This window comes from Vulpes vulpes, chromosome 1 (genome assembly GCF_048418805.1).
Source record: "Vulpes vulpes isolate BD-2025 chromosome 1, VulVul3, whole genome shotgun sequence".
NCBI classification, from domain to species: Eukaryota; Metazoa; Chordata; class Mammalia; order Carnivora; family Canidae; genus Vulpes; species Vulpes vulpes.
Window position 1 is genome coordinate 190841997 of NC_132780.1, and position 23662 is coordinate 190865658.

General features: G+C 36.6%; 1 protein-coding gene and 1 pseudogene across 8 annotated transcripts in view; both read right to left on the bottom strand.

Annotated features, from left to right (window-relative positions):
• Positions 1-9809: 9809 nt before the first annotated feature.
• Positions 9810-10564, bottom strand: LOC112925099 (cofilin-1 pseudogene; annotated as a pseudogene).
• A 3460-nt stretch (positions 10565-14024) lies between these two features.
• HACE1 (HECT domain and ankyrin repeat containing E3 ubiquitin protein ligase 1) overlaps positions 14025-23662 on the bottom strand; it is a 107046-nt gene continuing 97408 nt past the window's right edge. For 4 of the 8 annotated variants that reach the window (XM_072738088.1, XM_072738086.1, XM_026005757.2 and 1 more), the window contains 2 exons: positions 15307-15420; positions 14025-14759 (listed from right to left, as the gene is read on the bottom strand). In XM_072738088.1, coding sequence (XP_072594189.1) covers positions 14657-14759; positions 15307-15420 — 217 coding nt within the window. In that variant the 3' untranslated portion in view covers positions 14025-14656. Of the gene's footprint in view, positions 14760-15306; positions 15435-23662 lie in introns of all 8 variants that reach the window. The other 4 variants (XM_072738087.1, XM_072738085.1, XM_026005756.2 and 1 more) reach the window with 1 other exon arrangement.

Below are 23662 nucleotides of genomic sequence, written 5' to 3' on the forward strand. Positions count from 1 at the left end.
AGGATAATAATATAATAGCTAATGTATATTGAGCACTATTGTAAGTGCTATATGAATATTAACTTATTAAATTCTCATCACAACCCTATGCAGTAGGTACTGTTACTCTGATGAAAAATTGAGGCAGTAGGAGGTTGATTGACTTACATGTGACCACACAGCTAGTAAATGTTAGAATCAACATTACAACTTAGTCAAACTAATTCTCCAACTGTGCTCTAATGTGTGGTAGTAACGATGAATTTTGGAAAGACTTCCTGAATTATAAGAAATTTCATTTACTTTCCTGACTTAAGAACGACAATGAGTATTTCCATCTCAGGCAACATTGCAGCCCCGAGAATCTGACTGACCCTTCCATTGAAAACACCCCAAATTGATGCATAATGTTAAAAGGAAAAAAACTTCCTAAAACATGCTAATAAGCTGGCAAACAAAGTAAGAAATGCCGAGGTGCCTAAAGTCACATGAAAATGTAGACCCAGTTTTCACTGGTAATAATATTCAATGATCCTGTGGACCTTGATCTTTGATTTCTCATAGGGTCACGGGGCATGGAGACACAAGAGGCCTGGCTGAGGTGGGGAGTCTAATAGGAGACTTCAATGACCCACAAATCTACTCCCTACATTAGAGATAATAAGAAAAACTAATTTCTCAGGGTGCCTGGGTGGTTCAGGGGCTTAAGCGTTTGCCTTCGGCTCAGGTCATGATCTCCTGGTGGGTCCTCAGATCAAGCCCTACTTTGGCAGGGAGCCTGCTTCTCCCTCTGCCCCTCCCCATTAGGCTCTCCTTTAAAAAATACTAATTTCTCAATCCCTATGTGCTCATAGAGGAGAAAACAATCTCTTCTAAGAATTCATAAGCACAAATAGACTTTTATTTGGGTTTCTAGTCCAAATGTACACTATGAGAGTGGTGCCAAAGAAACTTCAGGTTAAGAATATGGTTTAAAACTGTACTGGGTTTGATGCTTGGTAGAATCAAAAACAGCCCAGTGAAAAGGGGCCAACTGGCAAGTCAACTCCCAAAGAATCCTCATGGATAAACTGCCAAGGTATAAAATCTCAGAGCAGAGTATCCCAAAACATGTAAACAAAGGACCATGGGCATAGGGCCATTGGAAACTACAACCATAAGAATTGGACCCCAGAAGACACCAGATAGTGCAATTATGCAATCAAGAATGACAGGTGTAATCTGGTAGTGTTTTGCTTCAACGGTACCACTTATCTCTTGCTCTCTACCCCTGGGCTTCTCTGATGTCAGTTAGGATGTATTCAGAAATTAACTAGGCACTCATGTACACACATCTGAAAGGATGGAAGACTGCCATCCCTGGGGCAAACTTGGACCAGTGGAGAATGAAAGCTAATGGAAAAATGCTCTCATCTTCCACTCTTTTAGTGGACAATTCTGAGATACCAGCTCTTCAAAAGGTCCTGATAGAACTGGGTTCCAGTTGCCCACAGTGAAGCTCAATCCACAGGGGCACCCTTAATATTGGCTTTCCCGCCTTCTTGGTTTCCCTTTCTCTAGGCTCACACTCCTGTTCCTTGGGTTCATTTTCCCAATAAGCTACTTGGCTGAGAATTTAAAATACAAATAAGGAACAAAAGACTAGAACACAAAAAGTAAGGCTCAGAAAAAGAACCAAACAGAACTTCTAGAAATGAAGAATAAAATACTTTTAACTTAAAGTGTAAAAGATGGCTAAACAGGGATCCCTGGGTGGCGCAGCGGTTTGGCGCCTGCCTTTGGCCCAGGGCGCGATCCTGGAGACCCGGGATCGAGTCCCACGTCGGGCTCCCGGCGCATGGAGCCTGCTTCTCCCTCTGCCTGTGTCTCTGCCTCTCTCTCTTTCTCTCTGTATGACTATCATAAATAAATAAAATTTAAAAAAAAAAATTTAAAAAAAAAAAAAAAGATGGCTAAACAAAAGAATAGACACAGCATAAGAAAGAATAAACTGGAAGATGAATCAGAATATTTTGCATAATATTTTGCAGAATATTTGTCTATGTGGAACAGAAACACAAGCATATAGAAAATATAGAAGAGATAGTAGAGATAGAAATATCTACAAGAGTTCAACTGGAATTCCTGAAGGAGCTAGCACATGGAAATAAATACAATATATTAATTATTGTGTACATTTTAACAAAAAATGTGTTTAAAAATAAAGATTATCAGATTGGGTAAAAATAAATAAAATCCACTTATAAGGGATGCCTGTGTGGCTCAGTTTGCCTTCAACTCAGGGAGTGATCCCAGAGGCCCCGGGATCAAGTCCCACATGGGGCTCCCTGCAGAGAGCCTGCTTCTCCCTCTGCCTCTGTCTCTCTCTCTCTCTCTCTCTCTGGGTCTGTTGTGAATAAATAATAAAATCTTAAAAAAAAATTCACTTATAGGCTGCTTTAAAAAGAATCCTGTGACATAAAGATAACAAATAGTTAAAGTTAGAAGGATGAAAAAATATATATACACAGTGTGGATAACCAAAATAAAGCTGATGTGACTATATTATTATCAGACAAAATAGACTTTTAAGACAAAAGGCATTGAGACAAACTACATAATGAGAAAAGGTTGATTCAACATCAGATATAAAAATTCCAAGCCAAACTCTACACTATATAGCCTGAAACTATATAAAACAAAACCTAAATACAAGAAGAAATATATAAACACATCACTAGAGCTGAGGACTTTAACACACCTCAGCCCTCGGTGATTGATAGCTCACGAAATCAAGCAGAAAAATATCAGTAAGCATACGGAAGATTGGAACAATGCAGTCAACAAGCTTTACCTAATAAATATATAGAGAACATTTTACCCAAAAAGTGAAGTATTTCAAGCCTCTTTGTAAACAGGAATTTACAAGGACTGAATGCATCCTGGGCCATTGTTTTAAGATTCAACTAATTTTAAATGATTGGTATCATACAGATTATATTCTTTACCACAATGTACTTCATAGAAGCACAAATGGCCAATATATTATCAAAATGCTGCTAACCTTTTAAGTAATATGGAAAATGAAAATTAGAATCACACTGATAATATTTCACACTGACTGTAATGGCAAATTTTTAAAGTCTGACAATATGAAGTGTTAACAAGAATCTAGGAGTAATCACATCTCTTCTACACGGCTAAAGAAAATATTAAATAATATCACCACTTTGGAAAACCAGTAGGATTAACTATTAAATTTAGAGATATGCATTCCCTATGATCCAGCAAGTCTATCAGAAAAACTCTGCACCTGGGTGGCTCAATCAGTTAAACGTTGGCCTTCAGCTTAGGAGGTGATCTCAGGATTCTGGGATTGAGCCCCATGTCAGGCTCTCTGCACAGTGGGGAGTCTGTTTCTCCCTCTCCCTCCGCCTGCTTCTCTGCCTGCTTGTGCTCTCTAGGTCAAAAAAAAAAAAATATATATATATATATATATATATAAAGTCTTTAAAAAGAAAACTCTGGCATATATGCAGACATTCAAGAATATTCATAGCAGTAATGTTTTAAAACAAAAACTGGAAGCAATACAGATGTCTAACCTAAACAAGGCCACAATAAAAAGTAATAATGTCCCCCTATGGAAAAGTTTGAAATTCCTCTAGAAAATACGAAGCACCAGACAATTGGGCCATAGGCACACTCATATTTAACCAAATTTTTCAAGAATTCTTTCCAGAACAGACCCACCAATTAACACTCTAAACTGCAAGGCTTAATAACAGTTCTCACATGGTCACTGAAATTTAGTATTTTCTATTTTCTAATATTTCCTATTCTGATGTGGGACCTAATTTTTATTTGAAATTTGACTGTTTTGATTTGCATCTCTTTATATACTTGTCAGCCAGTTGGGCTTCTCCATCTGTGAATTGCCTAACCATATTCTTTGCTCATTTGTCTACTAGGTTTCCTGTCTTCTTCTTGTTGATATGCAGCATTTGTTTGTTCGTATATATTCTATATGTGAAACCTTCATTGGACTTACACATTATGAGCATCTTTTCCCAATCTGTCACCTTTCTCCATGATGTCCTTCAAATGAAAGGACCTCTTATTTTGTAGCAAGCAATTCTTCCTCTCAAAGTTTCAGTTGCTTGGGTCTTAAAAGTTTTTCCCCACCCTCAAGTAGTAGTCTTTAAATGGTTTTTAAGGTTTTACATGGGAACTATTCTTTTGCATTTTTTGAGAGATTATTTCTTACCTTATAGTTTTATCAGCTATTGTAGGTGATATCTAATTTCCACTTAAATTTTCTGGTTGATTACTCTTGATAAAGACAAATGCTATCACTGTGATAACATCCCATTAGTTCTAATAGCTGTTCTGTTCAATCCACTTATTTCTTCTGTACACAATCATATCTGCAAGTAATTTTATCTCTTTCCCATCCTGGTAACTTTTCTTTACATCACATTAGCCAAACCTTCAATATTATGTCAAACATTAACAGAAATATTGAGTATTCCTGTCTTGGAGCAGATGTTGATGAGAATAAAGTCTCCCCATTAACATAATACTTGCTCTAAAAATTTTGGTATACATTTTTGATACAATACAAATCAAAGGAATTCTTTTAAATTTTGAATTATGTCCGTTTTCATCAAAAGGGATTGAATTGAACTTTGTAGTACTAGGGTGGCTCAGTCAGTTGGGCATCCAACTCCAGATTTTGGTTCGGATTGTGAGATGGAGCCGCACATCAGGCTCCATGCTCAGTTCAGAGTCTGCTCAAGACTCTCTCTCTCTCTTCCTCTGCCCTTCCTCTGCTATGTGCTCTCTCCCTAAATGAAATCTTTTTAAAAAGGGGGGGGGGGAGGGTGTTCAACTTTATCAAGTGTTTATTTCTACATTTATTGATGCAATCATGATTTTTCACCCTTATTTCAATAATGTTCTGACCTCAGGAACTGTTAAGAGAATAAATTTTTGTGGTTTTAAGCTACTAAGCTTGTGGTTTTTTGGTACAGCAGCAATAGAAAACTAACAATACTATATGTGATTCTCATAACTTTATATTTCCTTTATAGACAGCAGAGAGAAAAAAAATTTAAAAATAATAAATAAATAATAAATAAATAAATAAATAAATAAATAAATAAATGGCAGAGATCAGTTAAGAAATTTGCCCAAGGTCACACAGCTGAGGAGCCTGACTCCTGGTTAAGAACCTAGGTGTGCTTTTTCAGATGTGCCCATGGGGAATTACAAAAGCTATCCCTGGCAGGCCTCGTGGGAAGAGGCTGCTGCTCCCTACCCAGACTTGGCACATAGCTAGTGCATTGCAGTCAACAACTTAGGCTCCCCTGCTCAGTCATGCTTTTCATATATTTGCATTCCTAGCCTTCATTTCTGGTTCTCTTTATTTGAGGCATGGGGCAGAAGCCTTCTTCAGATGCTTCTGCTGAGTCCTCCTTTGGAGGGGAAGTGGAGATGTTTGCAAATGTTTTGTTCCACTTTGACTTTTCCCTATAGCTTTTCACTCCTAACCCACCTCCTTCACCATCTCCCCACTCAACCACAGGGTCCATAAAATTACTGGAGCCTTTAGTTCAGGACCCCTGCAACAGTGAGAAGTCTCCCATGTCTGCGTTGATGCACCTGACTCTGGATTAGTGTGACTTTCCACGAGGGAAATAAAACATTGGGAGTCAGTGGCTTCTCTAGTTTTAGACTCCTGCATATAACCATCCCAGCAGGTGATTAAAGGCTTAACTCTTTCATTTTTGGCTTGTTCCGTTAATCAGCTACTCTAACATCTACCCCAACATTCCCCAGCTCAGCTGAACTTCTAACAACAGCTAATAGTAGGAAAGCTGGAATTCAAATCCAGGCAGTCCAGCTCTGAGCCTCTATTCCTAACCATAATGCCTTCTGCCTCCCTTTGTGTTAGACCACTCTGATCCAAGAAACTAATCATGGTGATTTGGACAGGGCAATAGAAGTTGACTAAAGAATATGGAAAAGGTAAACTCAACATGAGTTGGTGATGGGTCAGATGTAGAAGATGAGAAAAGGGAAAGAATAAAGGATGACTTGTAGGTCTTCAGCTCAGAGCATTGAAGTAGATGATGGTGACCATTTGCTGAGATAGGAAAGATATGTGTAGGGGGATAGGTGGACATGGGGAGGGAGACAATGGAGAAACAAGAGGTCCTCTCTGGATATATTTAAGTTTTAGATTATTTTTTTTAAGATTTTTTTATTTATTCATTCATGAGAGACAGAGAAAGAGAGGCAGAGACATAGGCAGAGGGAGAAACAAGACTCCACACAGGGAACCCAATGCAGGACTTGATCCTGGGTCTCCAGGCCCCCTGCTGGCCGAAGGCAGGGGCCCAACTGCTGAGCCACCCAGGTGTCCCTAAATTCTTCATTAACATCTAAGTGAAGATGTCAGGTTGGCTATTCATACGGAATTTTGGAATTTGAATGAGAATATCAATTTCTTCCTCTAAGATTTTTTTAAAAGATTATTTATTCATGAGACATACAGAGAGAGAGGCAGAGACAAGCAGAGGGAGAAGCAGGCTCTTCGAAGGAGCCCCACTTGGGACTCGATCCCGAATCTGGGGATCACAACCTGAGCCGAAGGCAGATGCTCAACCACTGAGCCACCCAGGTCTCTAAGATTTGAGGAAAAGAGAAATACTATATGAGTATACTGTGCGGGCATCACTTTAAGCACTCCTCCCCACTCCTATACTAAGCTTTCAAAAAGAATCAGATATTGCCACTCTCTGAGAAAAATATAGAGCCATCTTCCAATATGGTTGGAATATGGACACAAGAGTCTCCAAATTACTAAAATTACTAAATCAGAATTCTCAAGGAATGACTAGAATCTAGAACCGAGCTAGCTAATAATTCACTAAGTAAAAATCTGAGAACCTAACTGCCATATATTAGCCTTACGTTGTTAAGTTTATCATTTTTAACCTGCTTTTCAGTAATTTATTCAATCAACAGGGTGATCAATTTATTTACCTCCAAATTTACAGAGCAATTTAACATTTCAGTCAGGCCAAAGATTTGAAGCTACCTTGGATACTCAGTTTATATTAAACTCTTCTTCCCCTTCACTAATACACTTCTGTAGCTGGTTTTTACACTTAATCATAGGCTATACTGCTGTTTTAAAATGTTTCCAATATGCCTTCCATCTGCCCAACCGAATTTTATTTCCTTTTGAGGGTAGGGACTGTGACCGAGTCCCCAAACCAGTGTTGAATAATTTAAGGGGAATTTGTTGAATTCATTTGGAAAGTTGTCTCTACTGTGTATCCAGCACTCACCTATAGGATGAGTCGCCCTCCATTTCACTCAACTAGACTCAATTTAGTCACACAAGTATACAATAATAGTCATCATATTCTCAGTTTATGGTTTTAATGGTATTGCAACATTAGGTTCACAACATATTTCCAAGCACCAAGTATGCTTGAAATTGAACATTTTTATAAAGATAATAAAACTTAATGACTACCCATGATCTATGATCTGACAATACATCTGTTCTTTTTCATCTTGAGATGGTAAAGTACCCACCCTTGCTTATTGTGGCACAGTGGGAGAGAAGAAATATAGTCCTATTAATCACTCTTAACTATCAGCTTATTAAGTTATAGTTTCCCAACAGGCTTGTCTTACATGACTGTTAATAGGCTGCAGGTGTTTTTCTAAAACAGTCTTTTTATAATGCAGTTATGTCATAAAGAGACAGCATGGAGTAAAAGAAAGGCTTTAAATTCTAGTAGTAAAGTAGCCCCGAAGCCTTAAGCAAGTCACCACCTCTCTGATCTCCACCATTTTCTCATCTGTAAAATGAGAGGACTTATTATTAATTAAATAAGTGCATTTGTGCCATTTATACCTGGCCAGTAGGCATGTAACCATAACCCGGTACTTAAGAGTTTCACAAAGGACATTCTAACAGAAATCTCTCTACATTAAGATAGCTTAAGCTAACGTGTAAAATTGAGATTTGTTGCTAGTTAACTTTAGAGGTAAATTTTGTTACCTAACCACTGTGGATGTGCACAGAACAGAGGAGCATATTTCATGAGAAAAACAGTGACTACTGATACGTATTAATATGCCAAATTGTGCTGAAAATCAGCAAAATTCTACTTTTAGCTAAAAACCCACTCAGAGAGATAGCTGTTATACACACATACTATTTGACAAAAGCTTTTAAGTCCATTTGTGGAAAACTTTGCAAATGGAAGCTAGGTTTCTAGTTTAACCCATAAGAGTTTAAGTAACTGTCCACAAAGCTGGACTATATAACATAATATTAAATGCTCAAGTTCTGGGTCCTGAGAAGGAGGCTTATGTCATGTAGATGAGTTTCCTCTCTTGCTCTTGGAAAGAAGACTGGAAGTAAGTAATGATTAAAATTGATTTACCTTTTTCACATCCTTCTACCTCTCTAACCTTTTTTACACTCGGGTAGGGCACAGGGCCCTAATTGTGCTGCTGGAACAAAGCTATTTGGTCCTACCTACTGTGTCAACATCCTTTCCTTGAACCTTCCCATAGTAATTCCACAACTGTGGAGCAATTGATGGACATTTCAACAAATAACCCAGAAAATGTTACCACTGTTAAACTATAACTAGTGTTGAAAGAGACCATCTGTTACTTATAAAACCAAAAATATTAGAAATCAATGTTAAAAATTTTAGAGACATGGTCAAATAAATTATGATACATTTATATGATAGAATATTATGCCAATATTTTTTTAAATGTTTTAAAAGTAAGTTGAAATGACATGGGAAATATACAAAATACAATGCTGAATAAATTAAAAAAAGATACTAAATGCTATGTTCTTTATGAACTCAATTATGGAAAAAATGCATGAGGACTGGAAGCTAATAACACCGTTGAGTAGTAGACTTGTAATTTATGGATTTTTCCCAGTTAGTACATGAATCCATGCTTTCCAGATTTTCCCATATCAAGTAAGTGCTATTAAAAAAAAAGGAAAATCAGAGAAAAAATATAAATTCAAATAAATGTCTAATTGGTAGAATTTTAGAGAGCTATAAACAGTGCTAATTAACAGGCAATGTGGAAATAGAGCTTTGTGGGCAAAGGAGCATTCCTTCATTTGTTTGCAAAAGACTTTAATTAGGAGACTTATTTTATTTTGTGTGTGCGTGTGTGTGGTTTTTTTTAATTGAAGGTCCCTTACCGCTCCTGCTTCCATGCGTGGCCACCAGCAGGGGAGAAGGGAAGGGGAACCAGGCAGTGCAAGGAGGGGTCCTCTCTGCAACATTCCATTTATACACAGAACTAAACAGACAAGCACAGAGTCACTATTGATGTTAGAAGTTACCAGCATGGGGGATGCCTGGGTGGCTCAGCAGTTGAGTGTCTGTCTGCCTTTGGCCCAGGGCGTGATTCAAGGATTGGGCTTGAGTCCCACATCAGGCTCCTTGCAGGGAGCCTGCCTATCCCTCAGCCTGTGTTTCTGCCTCTCTCTCTCTCTCTCTCTCTCTGTCTCTCATGAATAAATAAATAAAAATCTTAAAAAAAAAAAAAAGTTACCAGCATGAGAAAAAGAAAAGGTGGGAAATTGGAGTGTCATAAAAAAAAAAAAAATACAGCCCCCCCTCAAACTGGGGTGACAGGGGGAAACTTGGTCTGTTTCAAGCCAAGAGGAATCAGATCAAAAACAGCTTGGAAAGGCCAGAACCGTCAGGGATGGAGGGAGGAGGAAGGCCCAGGGGGTGAGAGGGCTGTCTGGCAACTAAGATGAAGAGATTGGCCTCCCCTTGCTGGGATCTCCCCAGCCCCTCAGATCTGGCAGGAAGGGCCGCCTGCAACCCCCATGTGCAGGTCTGGGGCTGCCGATGCTCCAGGCAGAGCGCTGGAGGGGGCTCACAAAGGCTTGGCCTCCAGGGAGATAATGGCACCGCCCCCCAGCTTCTCTGCCCGGTTACAACAGTCCTTGACCTCCTCCTAGCAGTTTGCTTGTAATTCATGCTTGATCTCTGTCAGCTTCTTCACGATGGCATCCTTGGCACTGGCATCGATCATTTTGCTCTTAACGGGTACAGGCTCAGGTGTCTAGAAGATAAACCCGAGGTGTCCTCTTTCTTGCTCTCTCGGTCTCATAGGTTGTGTCGTAGAGGGCACAGTGGCGGTCCTTGTCTGACGGCATCCTGACAAAGGTGGCATAGGGGTGGTCGACAGGCCCACGTCACCTGCGAGGATCTACTTGTGCTCCTCCAGGTTGACGTTGTCCTTGTCCTGGCTCAGGCAGAGGAGTGCCGCCTTCTTGCGCTTCCTCACCTCCTCTGGTGTTGGGGACTTACCGTGCTTACCCTCATGTCACCAAACGCTTTGATGATGCCATCAGAGACTGCCACACCAGAGGCCACATTTCCGGTACCGAAAGGGAAATAACAAGGACAGTCAGAAGACAGGTGAGCCATTGCCACACTGCTGCTGGGCTCGGACTGAAAGAGACTTACTTTAAGCTAACCACATTATAAAATAGTAAGTTTTGTGGTCATGAAAATAGTGCTTACTGCTACTGCTACGGCATTTTATAGATCCAATAAAACCTACAACTGATGCTTGCTTTCCTCGATTAAAGACACTGGCGTTTCTTTTTTACATATATCACATAGAAAATAACACAGGCATGGGATTTAGATAAATAGGAAATAAAGGTTATATAATGAAAAAGTCTTCATCCCGTCTTACAATGCTTTCCCACATATAGCAGTGATCCACAGCCCAGAAATTATTCTTGTGTAAATCTGCCCGATGTGTATTTATACACTAATTACTCCCTATATGCCTTATTTCACTCAACATACCTTAAAAATATTTACATATCAGTATGTATAAGTCCATCTTATTCTTTGTAAATACTATTTAGTATGCTGTTATATGGCTGTAACTTATTAGTAACCCCTCACTGATGGACATTTAAATTATTTCCCATTTTTCTCTATAACAAGGCTTCAGGAAATATATTTTAAGATTTTATTTTTCTTTATTCATGAGACAGAAAGCAGCAGAGACATAGGCAGAGGGAGAAGCAGGCTCCATGCAGGGAGCCTGACGTGGGACTGGATCTCAGGACACCAGGACCACAACCTGAGCCAAAGGCAGATGCTCAACCACTGAGCCACCCAGGTGCCCCAGGAAATATTCTTGTACAAATATCTTTATGTACATGAGCAAGATTATCCAGGAGATAAACTCTTAGAATTCATATTGAGTCAAAGAGTATATGTACATTAAAAAAATTTTTTTTGACACTGCCAAGGTGCCTGGGTGGCTCAGTCGGTTAAGTGTCTTTTTTTTTATATACATTTATTTTTTATTGGTGTTCAATTTGCCAACATACATAATAACACCCAATGCTCATTCGGTCAAGTGACCCCCTCATTGTCAGTCACCCATTCACCCCAACCCCCTGCCCTCCTCCACTTACTTCACCCCTAGTTCGATTCCCAGAGTCTCTCATGTTCTGCCTCCCTTTCTAATATTTCCCACTCATTTTTTCTCCTTTCCCCTTTATTCCCTTTCACTATTTTTTATATTCCCCAAATGAATGAGACCATATAATGTTTGTCCTTTTCCGATTGACTTATTTCACTCAGCATAATACCCTCCAGGTCCATCCACATTGAAGCAAATGGTGGGTGTCATTTCTAATGGCTGAGGAATATTCCATTGTATACATAAACCACATCTTCTTCATCCATTCTTTGGCTCAGGTCATAATCTGAGTCCTGGGATCAAGTTTCATATCAGGCTCCCTGCTCAGTGGGGGGTCTGCTTCTCCCTCTCTGTGCTTGCTCCCTCTCTCAAATAAACAAACAAAAAAAGATATCTAAAAAAAAAAAAAAATGACATTACCAAATTGCCTTCCAAAGAATTTGTGCCAATTTATACTCCAGGGAAACATTTCCAATCAACATAGATTCTTTTTTTTTTTTTTTTAAACATAGATTCTTTAAAGCAAACTCTAATGCTGTCAATGGCCAGGAAGGTAACATAAACCAGGGATGCAGGCTGGGACAGGCAAACAGAAGACTGAAGAGCATATTCAGTCACTGAAAGAAGCAGCTTCTCCTCAATTGCACCTACTATGCCTTCTAGGAATCAACACCCAACATTGTTAGTCTTTTCTTGATCTCTCAAAAGCCTAAAATCTAGACTTCTGCATGAAACTTCCGGATTTTTTATATGTTGACAACTCATTTCAGATTTTTAGAATTGGCATGACAAACAAAACTGAGTGGAAACCACCTACCGGGCCTCCGAATTGTGACCTACACTTTAAAGCTGGGATTTCTGGGATGCCTGGGTGGCTCAGCGGTTGAGCGGCTGCTGAAGCTCAGGGCAGCTGCTGAAGCTCAGGGCGTGATCCTGGAGTCCCGCATTGGGCTCCCTGCGTGGAGCCTGCTTCTCCCACTGCTGTGTCTCTGCCTCTCTGTCTCTCATGAATAAATAAAATCTTTAAAAAATAAAAAATAAAAAAATAAAGCTGAGATTTCCTTAGATACACTATTTCTGGACAAACTACAAGAGTTTATTAACTATGTGGTCACTATTCCTTCAAACTATGTGATCAATTTACTACGTGGTCACTATTCCTTCAAATTATGTGATCAATTTAATCTACTCTTGCTCAAATGTTTTTATTAATGGGTTCTTACATTGTGCTCCTTTGTCCTATACTTTTATTGCTTTAGAGTGCTGTGTTCCTGTTTTCTTCATTTTATGGAACCACTACATGTTTTAAGGGCTGAGTCATTTTCCTATAAAAGTAATCTTTCACCCAAAGGGGTTAAAAATCTCTAGTCATTTTTCTATACTACTTTGCATTCAACGTATCCATCTACTTACAGAAGACATTATGGGACTACAGTATATTAAAAAGACTTGCTCCTCTTGCTTAAATAGTATTTTTAATCCATATAAAATATTTTATATTAACTACATTCTTATAGTTAAAAAATAAAACATAAAAAATAAACCTTGAATTTGCTAAATTTGTATCAAAAATATTCAAATTCAGGGGTAAAATACCATGAGATTTTTAATATTTTAATATCTCTTCTACATAAATACTTGCAGAAGGACCAATCTGACAAAGCCCAATGTATTGTACAAAACAGAAAAAAATGTTTGTAAACATTAAAATTATAAGGAATGTAATATTAAAGCGGTCAGTTACCTATTTGAAAACCCAGAAGGCAACCTCTTAAACAAGTGAACTTTGAGAATAAAAATTTTTAATTACCTTCATTTATCATAAATATGCATGAGTCTTAATTTAAAGCTAATTGTCATTTTTAAAGAATTCCTAGTTTTGAAATTAATTTGTTCAGAAATGCTTTCTCTCTACATATATATATATATACCAATACGTATATATACGTACATATATATATACCTGCAATAACAAAAGACCAAAAGACATATATTCAAGAAGCTCTATAACGTATCAAAGCTGTCAATGTATGTTGAAAATATGACTAGCCACTCATAGAAAAAAATCTGCATGCGTCATTTTACCAACATCAAATACCACTGGATAGTGTACTTTTAGTTTCCAAAGGCAAAGTCCTAGACATTATAAGTTCCTCTGTTAGCACTTCTAAATATGTAAGCATTTCCACTTCCCCTTAAAAGGTATGCTGCAACTACTCAAGTGTATCCTTTCAAAAGAATATTGATTAGATCACTGTAAAATTTAAAAACCCAAAGCTCTGTATTAGGCATATGTCACCTGATCTCAGTATTTTAATCACAAAAAACAAACAAGAATAAAAAATTACATATTTAAATTGTAATCTGCACATTGGATTACTTCTTCAAATGTTAACAGAACTCACAGATAAAATAAAAAGAATGTGGTAAAATATTACATTTAGTTTTGCCTAAAATATAAATTAAAATAGGGCATGAGAAAAACTTTGAGACTACAATACATATATGGAAAACGGACCACTGAGAGATGCAAATAATCCATACAATATAAGCTTTAATATATAAATTGTCATTTCATCAGCTGTTAGTCACATCAGTCTAAACTTTACATTATATATTAAAATATTAAAAAGCTAAAAAACATCATTGCAATATAGATTCAATATGGGAAAATACATATTTGTGGCTTTATACACAATCTAAATTAATACATTCTATACAATAGTTTTCCAAAATATAAACAGCACTTTACATGCAACAGAACATACCAGGCTGGATGTCCTAATTTAATATATAGGAAAATAAAGAGAAAACACCCTTTTAACAAGACAGTTACATAGTGGATGTGGAATGTAGAATAAGATTTTTGCCTTAACACAATCTTGGATAAGAGTAAAGAAATATGAAAAAAGACAATTTCTACTACTTTCAATTAGCACTTTTTAAATTGAAGACCACTGTGATTTTATATTTTCTAATTGTGTCGCAAACAGAAAACATAAAAGGGAAGCGGGAAGGGAGGGTAGAAAGCGTGATCCTTTACGAATTTTAAACATCAGCCCTGCCTATGGGGTGCATTTTGGTTCCTTTTCTGTTGACAGTTTCCTAAATTATTTCTGCCACTCTGAATTGCGCATCAGTAATCAGATGAAATTTCCAGAGTTCTTTAAGCCATTGTGTAACCATAGCTGCCACAATGTAACGCCACAAGAAGTCTGTCCTTGAGTATTTCTTTACTTGGGTATTCAGGTAACTTGAGCATGTTGATGCTTTAAAAGAAAAATATACCACCATTAAAAAGGAAATCTATGAAATTTCTTATTGTTTTGTCTAGCAGTTAAAACACTACTCAAAATTAACATAAAACCACCCTCTCAAATTTGCATTCAAATTGGAAAACCCTGAAGTAGTATTTAAAAAGAAAAAAAAAACTGCTGCATTGCAGTTTCCTTTAGCATGCAAATGTAGTGGAAGAAAATAAGTTCTTTTCAGTCTGAAATAAATAAGCAATAAGGGAATTTAGTGTGAAGTGATGGTATAACTCAGCAGTGATACTTATGACAGTGTAACTTCAGTGATACTTGAACGACATTCAACTAAATTATAGGTAGGTCGTTTCCTCAAATATTTTTCCTACCAGAAAAGGAAGAGGCAATGAATTATGTTGATACTTATTTATCACTGATTCCAAAAAGCTAAAAAGAGATTACTGTTGAGGTTTTCCTTTAATGTAGCAGTATAATAGTTAGACCTTTAATCATTTCAAAAGTAATCAAGACAATTCACAATGCATTTAAATAAGCCAATTTAACATACCATGTGCTTGAAGTTGGTAGGAGATTTGGAGTATATGGCACAGCAGCAATTGTAAAGTTTTGCAATCCACTTCCACCCATGATATTAGCAAATCCACCATGTGGGACCCTGGAACTAAGAGTTCATATCTTAATAAATTGTAATCATGAAAGGAAAATCTTTGTGATAGATATATTACAAATTACAAGTTAGAGTAAGAATATATTCAACTCCAGGGCACTGACAAGGTAACATCTTTGGCCCGGCAGAACTCCAACTCATTATTAAAAGATGCTTTGTGGCCAGTTAGCACGCTTCCATGGAGACACTCCTCCACATTTCTACAAGCCATACTATGCTTTCAATTGGCCACTGCACACATACCTCTATTACTGTACATAGCATACTGCACGTACAATTATCTTCTTCTGTGTGTCTCTCCCCAATTAAATTGGGACTAATCTGAGGATCTAAATGTGTCATATTTGTATCTGTACTCCTGGGGTTACTAAAAACTGGCATCTGACATTCATTAGATATTTGCTGAATACATGAATGTTTGCTTGATTAATTCAAGCCACAGAAAGTCTGTTACACATAATCCAAATGATTTTTCAATTTGTGAAAAAATATCTAAGTATCTAGAGTTTGATGGGGTTCAGGGTAGGCCATCCCTAAATATGCATACTGATTTTTTTTTTTTTGCGTACTGATTATTTTAAATTAAAGTTACTTAACAACAACCAGTGCAAAAAGGACACTTTAATCTTCCTGTCTCCCTGAAAGCAGGGAATAAAGCTCCCATGTGAAAGGTACTCTTACTGTTCCTGGAGGTGAAGAAACATGCTATGACCAGAGATGGATTCAGGGCTGAGATAGCTGCAGAAACAAACCTCATTACTTCTTTAGCATGCAAATGTTAGCCAAGCACAAACTTCTTTGTCTTCTCAATTCCTCAAAGATGCATTGTCTTTTTGTCTAAAAAGTGTCAAGCCTGCCTATTTTGGTCACTTCTCTGAAATTCATATTTCTATGAGCTCCAAAACATATGAATTAAATTGGTTTTCTTCCTATTAATCTATCCATGTCAATTTAATTCTTAGACCAAGCAGAGTAACTTTGAAGTGTAAAGAAAAATTTTTCCTCCCCAACAGGTCAAAGGGTTTTTGTTTTTTGTTTTTCACAGTGGGAAAACTAGAATATCCTTTACATTTCTGTTCCAAAGACCCCATAATATCAGCGCCACCTTCAGCCCAGGGCGTGATCCTGGAGACCTGGGATGGAGTCCCAGGTCAGGCTCCCTGCATGGGGCCTGCTTCTCCCTCTGCCTGTGTGTCTCTGCCTCTCTTTCATGACAGACATTCTGTGTGTCTCTCATGAATAAATAAATAAAATCTTAAAAAAAAAACAAAACTTGTGCACCAAAAGATACCATCAACAGAGTGAGAAGGCAGCCCATGGAATAGGAGAAAATATTTTCAAGTCATAAGTCTGATAAGAATTGATATCCAGAAAATAAACAGAACTTCTCCAACTCAACGAAAAACAAAAAAACCCATTTAAAAATAGGGAAAGGACCCAAATAGACATTTCACCAAAGAAGATACACAAATGGCTTTTAAGTATATGAAAAGATGCTCAATCAACATTACTAGTATTAGGAAAATGTAAACCCAACACACAATCAAATACCATTTCATACACATTAGGAGGATCTTCTTTTAAAATTAAAAAAAATATATGTATGTATGTATGTATTTTAGAGAGAGAATGTGTGTGTGAGTGTGTGTGTGTGTGTGTGCGCGCAGGGGAAGGGGCAAAGGGTGAGAGAGAGAGAATTCTCAAGCAACCTCCATACTGAGCATGGAGCCCGACATGGGGCTCAATCTCACGATCTTGAGAACATGACCTGAGCCAAAAATCAAGAGTCAGATACTTAACTGACTAAGCCACTGGGGCACCCTTCAGATGATCATTTTAAAGAAAAACACAAAAATTTTAAAAGACACACAAAAAATAATAAGTATTGGAAAGGATATGCAGAAATTGGAATGCTTATACACTGCTGGTGGGAATGTAAAATTTACATCAGCTATGGAAAACAATATGGCTGTTTCTCAAAAAATTAACATAGAATTATATATATATAGCCCAAAGAATTGAAAATAGAAACTAAAAAAGGTGATTTGTACATCCATAGTCATAGCAGCATTATTCACAAAAGCCAAAAGGTAGAAGCAACTGAAGTGATCATCCACTGATGAAGGAATAAGCAAAAAGTGGTATATATGTATTCATTGGAATATTATTTAGCCTTCAAAAGGAAGGAAATTCTGACATATCCTACAACGTGGATGAACCTTGAGGACATTATTCTGAGTGAAATAAGCCAGTCACAAAATGACAAATGATGTATAGTTCCATTTATATGAAGTACGTAGAGTAGTCAAATTCAGAGAGACAGAAAATAGAATTATGGTTGCCCAGAACTGGAGAGAAGGGGTATGAAGAGTTAGTGTTTAGTTGGTTGACAGTTTCAGCAGAAGAAGATAAAAACGTTTGGGAGTTGGATAGTTGCACAACAATGTGCATGTACTTAGTATCACAGAACTGTACTTAAAAATGGTATTTATTTTCTGCCACGTATACATAAAAACTGTGGAAATATGCACCATGATTTTGTTTATTTTTTAAAAGATTTTAGACACACAGAGAGAGAGGCAGAGACACAGGCAGAGGGAGAAGTAGGCTCCATGTGGGAAGCCTGATGCAGGACTTGATCCCGGGACCCCAGGATCACGCCCTGGGCCGAAGGCAGGCACTAAACCACTGAGCCACCCAGGGATCCCCAGATTTTCTGTTTAAACTCATAAATGGTATGTATTCGTTCACAGGAGGAATAATAACAATCCAATATAAATAAATCTCTAAAAACAGCAGTTTTCTTTTATCACTGGGAAGTCATTTGGTTGCTATTAAATGCTTTACTGATGAAATGTCTGAGATTACCCTGGAAATCCAAGTGACTATTAAAAAAAAGTCTTGTTAATAAACATTCATGCATGAGCAATTCCTACACAGGGCAAAAGAATAGCTAAAGAAGATGGGGACATGTCTGTAAACTGAAATAAAATTCAACGGTAGTCCATGCATATTAACCTTTGCGTAAAACTTTAATAAAGGCAACCAAAAATGAAAAGGGATAAAAAGCCAAGCTGTTCTCAATTTCCTGCAAAGGTAGAATTTAAAAGTAAATACACTATTTTATCATAAGGTGAGAAAATGAGACTTGACACTGTTTCTTACACAAATTAATAGACAGTATTTCAATATCAGAATGACTGATCTAAGGTTTTTTTATGTACTAAATTTTAAAAAATAAGCTTAAAAATCTGAAGGTTTCCCAATTTTAAGATCTAAACTAAAATTATACTGTAAACTGATATTCACAAGCAATCCCTGAAACTTTACTCTTCTTCTAAAAATTTTTTTTTAAAGATTTTATTTATTTACTCATGAGAGACACAGGCAGAGGGAGAAGCAGGCTCCATGCAGGGAGCCCAATGTGGGACTCGATCCTGGGTCTCCAGGATCAGGCCCTGGGCCCAAGGCGGCGCTAAACTGCTGAGCTACCCGGGCTGCCCAACTACTCTTCTTCTAAACTACAAATATGACCATGCTCCAATACCTGAATAAGCAGTGAATCTTATGCTAAGATGGCTCATCAAGCTTTAGCATGTGTGAGAAAAATAAATGAAATGGTCTTTGGTTGAATATTATGACACTTGGATTATATAACGTAAAATTACAGTTACTATAAACAACATGCATATAAAATAGAAATTTTATACACAATTCAAGTCTGATTTTCATTATTCTTAAGGGTTAAGGACAAAATAGAGTAACTCATTTAATTAACAGAGTCTGATAGACCAACAAAATAATGTCACACCATAAAAATACTTAAAAAAAACTTAAAAATTACTTTTTTTGCACTGATTCTAATAATTGGAACACATTTGACTTTTTAGTAAGTTTGCACTAAACTATGGATAATAGAAAATAATTGGATCTAATAATAATTGGAACACATTTGACTTTTTAGTAAGTTTGCACTAAACTATGGATAATAGAAAAAGATATTTTAACATCTAAATATAAACAAATAGATAATCAGAATTTTCCAGAAAGGGCTGAATAAAAAAATACATACTAAGTTTAGAATGGCAAACTCTATGCCTATACTAAATGAAGGTTAAGGTTTAAAAAAGCTTAAAACTTAGTCTGAATTCAAAACAAGGACTCTGTAGACTGTATTGAATGGTGGCTTCTTCAGCATGGTGTTGAAGCTTAGCTCTGTGTTGTTCCCCTCAGCTTCCTTGGCTTCTATTTTTACTCGCATCATTCACCTCAGTTTAAATGGATTCACAAGCTATACTTCATGACCAGTTAAATAATAAACAGTGCAATTCTTTTCAGTACTGCTAACAAGGACTATATGATTGACTTGGGAGACACACTCTGTATTACTAATATAAGAGTTTTTCATTCTACAAGAGCAGCAACTTAACAGACATTTTTAGTACCAGAGAACTTGAGTAATTGTAATTTTTATCTGCAATTTAAAGACTTATACCAACCAAATCATGGTGGCGGTGAGGGGTGAGGTAGAGATAATAATCCACTGAATGGTGTTTAGATATTATCATTTAGAAAAATAGTAAGAGCTCTATACCTCAATACATAAACCAAAATAAAATCCAGATGGCTTAAAAACTGGAATGTAAAAATAGGAATTATAAGAAACTACAGAAAAAATGCAAATATATATGTTTGTATACAATATATTTGTATATATTGTATATAAATATAAATATATATATATTTATAAAACCTTGAGAGAATGGAGAAGGATTTCTAAAAACCACAAAGTACTGATATCAACTTACAAAATTAATCACTTCAATTTTATACATGTATACTTTAAATTACATGGAAATCTATAATATTTAACTTAATGAACTTAAAAGGCAAATGATAAACTAGAATTAATATCCCACATAAACATTTAAAATTGAATTTTTAAAAAATGACACTAGGGGAGCCTCAGTGGCTTAGTCAGTTAAGTATCTGACTCTTGATTTCAGCTCATGTCATGATCTCGGGGTTGTGAGATCAAACTGGGAGTCTGCTTAGGAATCTCTCCTCCTTCTTCTCCCTCTCCACAACCCACCCCCAAATAAACAGATGTTTCATAAATAAATAAATGAATTACAATAGAATAATGCATACAAATTAAGACCAGCAATTTACATAAAAATTATATAAATAAAAAATTAGATGAAAATAGAAATGATATCTTGTAATTGACAGAGTAAAAGGAATCAGACCCCTGATTCCCTGTTGATATGAATACTGAGATCTTTCTAAAAGGGTAAATGAACAATATATATCAGGTTATAAAAATTTACATACTTTTGTATCCAAAAATTTCCCTTCTAAGAATTTTTTCTATATAAATAATCAAACTGGCCCACAAGTGTATAAGTACAAGAATTCCTTATTTGTTCAGCATTATTTATAAACAGGAAAATTTAGCAAAGAAGGACAGTACTAATTAAGAGAGGTCCATAAACTGAAGAATAAGCAGCCATGAAAAAGATTAGATCTATAAATGGAACAATTTTTAATAATATACTGCTAAATTAAAAGCTATAAAAGAGGAATGGTGTTTTTAAAAACTAAAATCTATGGGGCACTCGGCTGGCTAAGTTGGAAGAGCATGCAACTCTTAATGTGCAGTTATGAGTCAGAACCCCAAGTAGGGTGTAGATATTACTTAAATAAAACGTAAAAAAAAAAAAAAAAAAAAGTAGGGCAGCCTGGGTGGGTGGTTCGGTGGTTTAGTGCTGCCTTCGACCCAGGTGTGATCCTGGAGACCTGGGATCGAGTCCCACATCGGGTTCCCTGCATGGAGCCTGCTTCTCCCTCTGCCTGTGTCTCTGCCTCCCTTTCTCTCTCATGAATAAATAAATAAAATCTTTTAATTAAAAAAAAAAAAAGAAAAGAAAAGAAAAGAAAAGAAAAGAAAAGAAAAAAGAAAAGAAAAGGAAAGTAAAAGTTTAGGTATGTCGGAAAAATTCTGAGACACTGATATTAGAAGTGATTTTTTTTTTTAATTGAAATTGTCTAACCGGGGCAGCCCCGGTGGCGCAGCGGTTTAGCGCCGCCTGCAGCCCAGGGCGTGATCCTGGAGACCCTGGATGGAGTCCCACATCAGGCTCTCTGTATGATGCCTGCTTCTCCCTCTGCCTGTGTCTCTGCCTCTCTCTCTGTCTCTATGAATAAATAAATAAAATCTTAAAAAAAAAAAGAAAGAAAGAAAGAAAAGAAATTGTCTAACCCTGGGGCGTCTAGGTTGCTCAGTGGGTTAAGCATCTGCGTTCGGCTCAGGTCATGATCCCAGCATCCTGGGGTTGGGCCCCATATAGCACCAGGCTCATTGCTCAACAGGGAGTCTGCCTTTCCCTCCCCCTACTCTTGCACTCTTGCTCTCTCTCTCTCAAATAAATAAATCTTTAAAAATAAAAAAAGAAATTGTCTAACCCTCCTACATGGAATATATAATTTTTAAGTCTTTTCATTAAATTATTCAAATCTCTGGGTATTTCTTGGCATTAAGAAGCCAAAAAAACCAAGACACAAGACTAAAACAAGGTTTTCTTTTTATCTTTACTCTATGATCTGTGAATATTCATATTCTCTCTCTCTTTTTTAAGATTTTATTTTTAAGTAATCTCTACACCCAGAGGGGGACCCCAATTTACAACCCTAAGATACAGAGTCTCAAGCTTTCCTGACTGAGTCAGTCAGGTACCCTGAATGATTATTCATGTTTTATTTATTGTTCAAAATGAGATTTAAGAGTGAAAGGGAGGTGGGTGGGGGATGAGGAGCTGGGTAACAAGCACTGAGGAGGGCAGTTGATGGAATGAGCACTAGGTGTTATACTGTATGTTGGCAAATTGAATTTAAGTTAAAAAAATTAGATGTATAGTGTAGTACAGTGTGACTTCAAGTATTTTTCTAACTCCACAGTTAATGGACTTAGAAAATAAAGCAAAATGTTAAAGTATTATATCTAATTACTTAATGGATTTTCATTTTATTTTATCTATATTCTTCATCTTCCAAATTTTCTAAAATGGTTATGGGGCTACTATTAAAATAAGGAAATAGTGGACTTTAAATTACATATATATTTTATATATATTTTATAGAGACATATGCTCACAATTATGTTTTTAAAATAAACAGAAAAAATACAGAAGTAAATATATCAAATTACTTATAGTAGTTTTGCTAGCAGGGAGTGGTAGTCCTTATTTGTTCTAATTTCATTTATGTTCCAACTTTGCTAGAATAATGAGGTACATTTATAGTGGAACAAAGGAACTATGAGTCCCATAAAGAGAACAGCACAGATGAAACTGTAAGATACTAAGAATGAAAATCAGATTTTTTAAAACATCTTTCAGAAAGTTAAAGGAGGTTAAAAATCATCTAGTTTTCTAAAGCTTTAATCACCCTAAAAGTAGACTTCCAAAAAAGATTTTATTTATTTATTCATGAGAGAGAGAGAGAGAGAGAGAGAGAGGCAGAGACACAGGCAAGGGAGAAGCAAGCTCCATGCAGGGAGCCTGACATGGGACTCGATCCCGGGTATCCAGCAGTCGGTACTAAACTGCTGAGTCACCCAGGCTGCCCCAAAAGTAGACTTTTCAAAGACATGTGGTATCACAAATTATTTTTTAGGCCATACATCTTGAGACTTTAAAATCTGGCAAGAGAAACGCCTGGGTGGCTCAGTCAGTTAATCTTCTGACTCTTGGTTTTAACTCAGGTCATGATCTCAGGGTTATGGGATCAAGCCTCCTCACTCAGCACAGAATCTGTTTGGGATTCTTTTCCTCTCCCTCCAACCTTCCCCCCACCCATGCTTCTCTCTCAAATAAATAAATAAATAAATAAATAAATAAATAAATAAAATCTTTTAAAAAATTGGTAAGAACTGGAGGAAAAACTGCTGAGTATGGATATTATATATGTCGCGTGTGTGTATGTGTGTGTTGTCCAGCAACCTAAAAATATTAAAAATTTGGCACTATCACTGACTTACCTACACAATGAAAAGATTACCAAATTACAAAATACAATATACACTGTATTTTGTATTGCTGATTGTATTGTATTGCTGATTGTCCTGATTGGAATAGTTTATTTTTTATACATTAAATATTTATTGAGGACTACCATATGTTTATCTTTAATGGCTAAATAAATCCTTAATAACCTAAAAAAATGGAAAAGGAGGTAG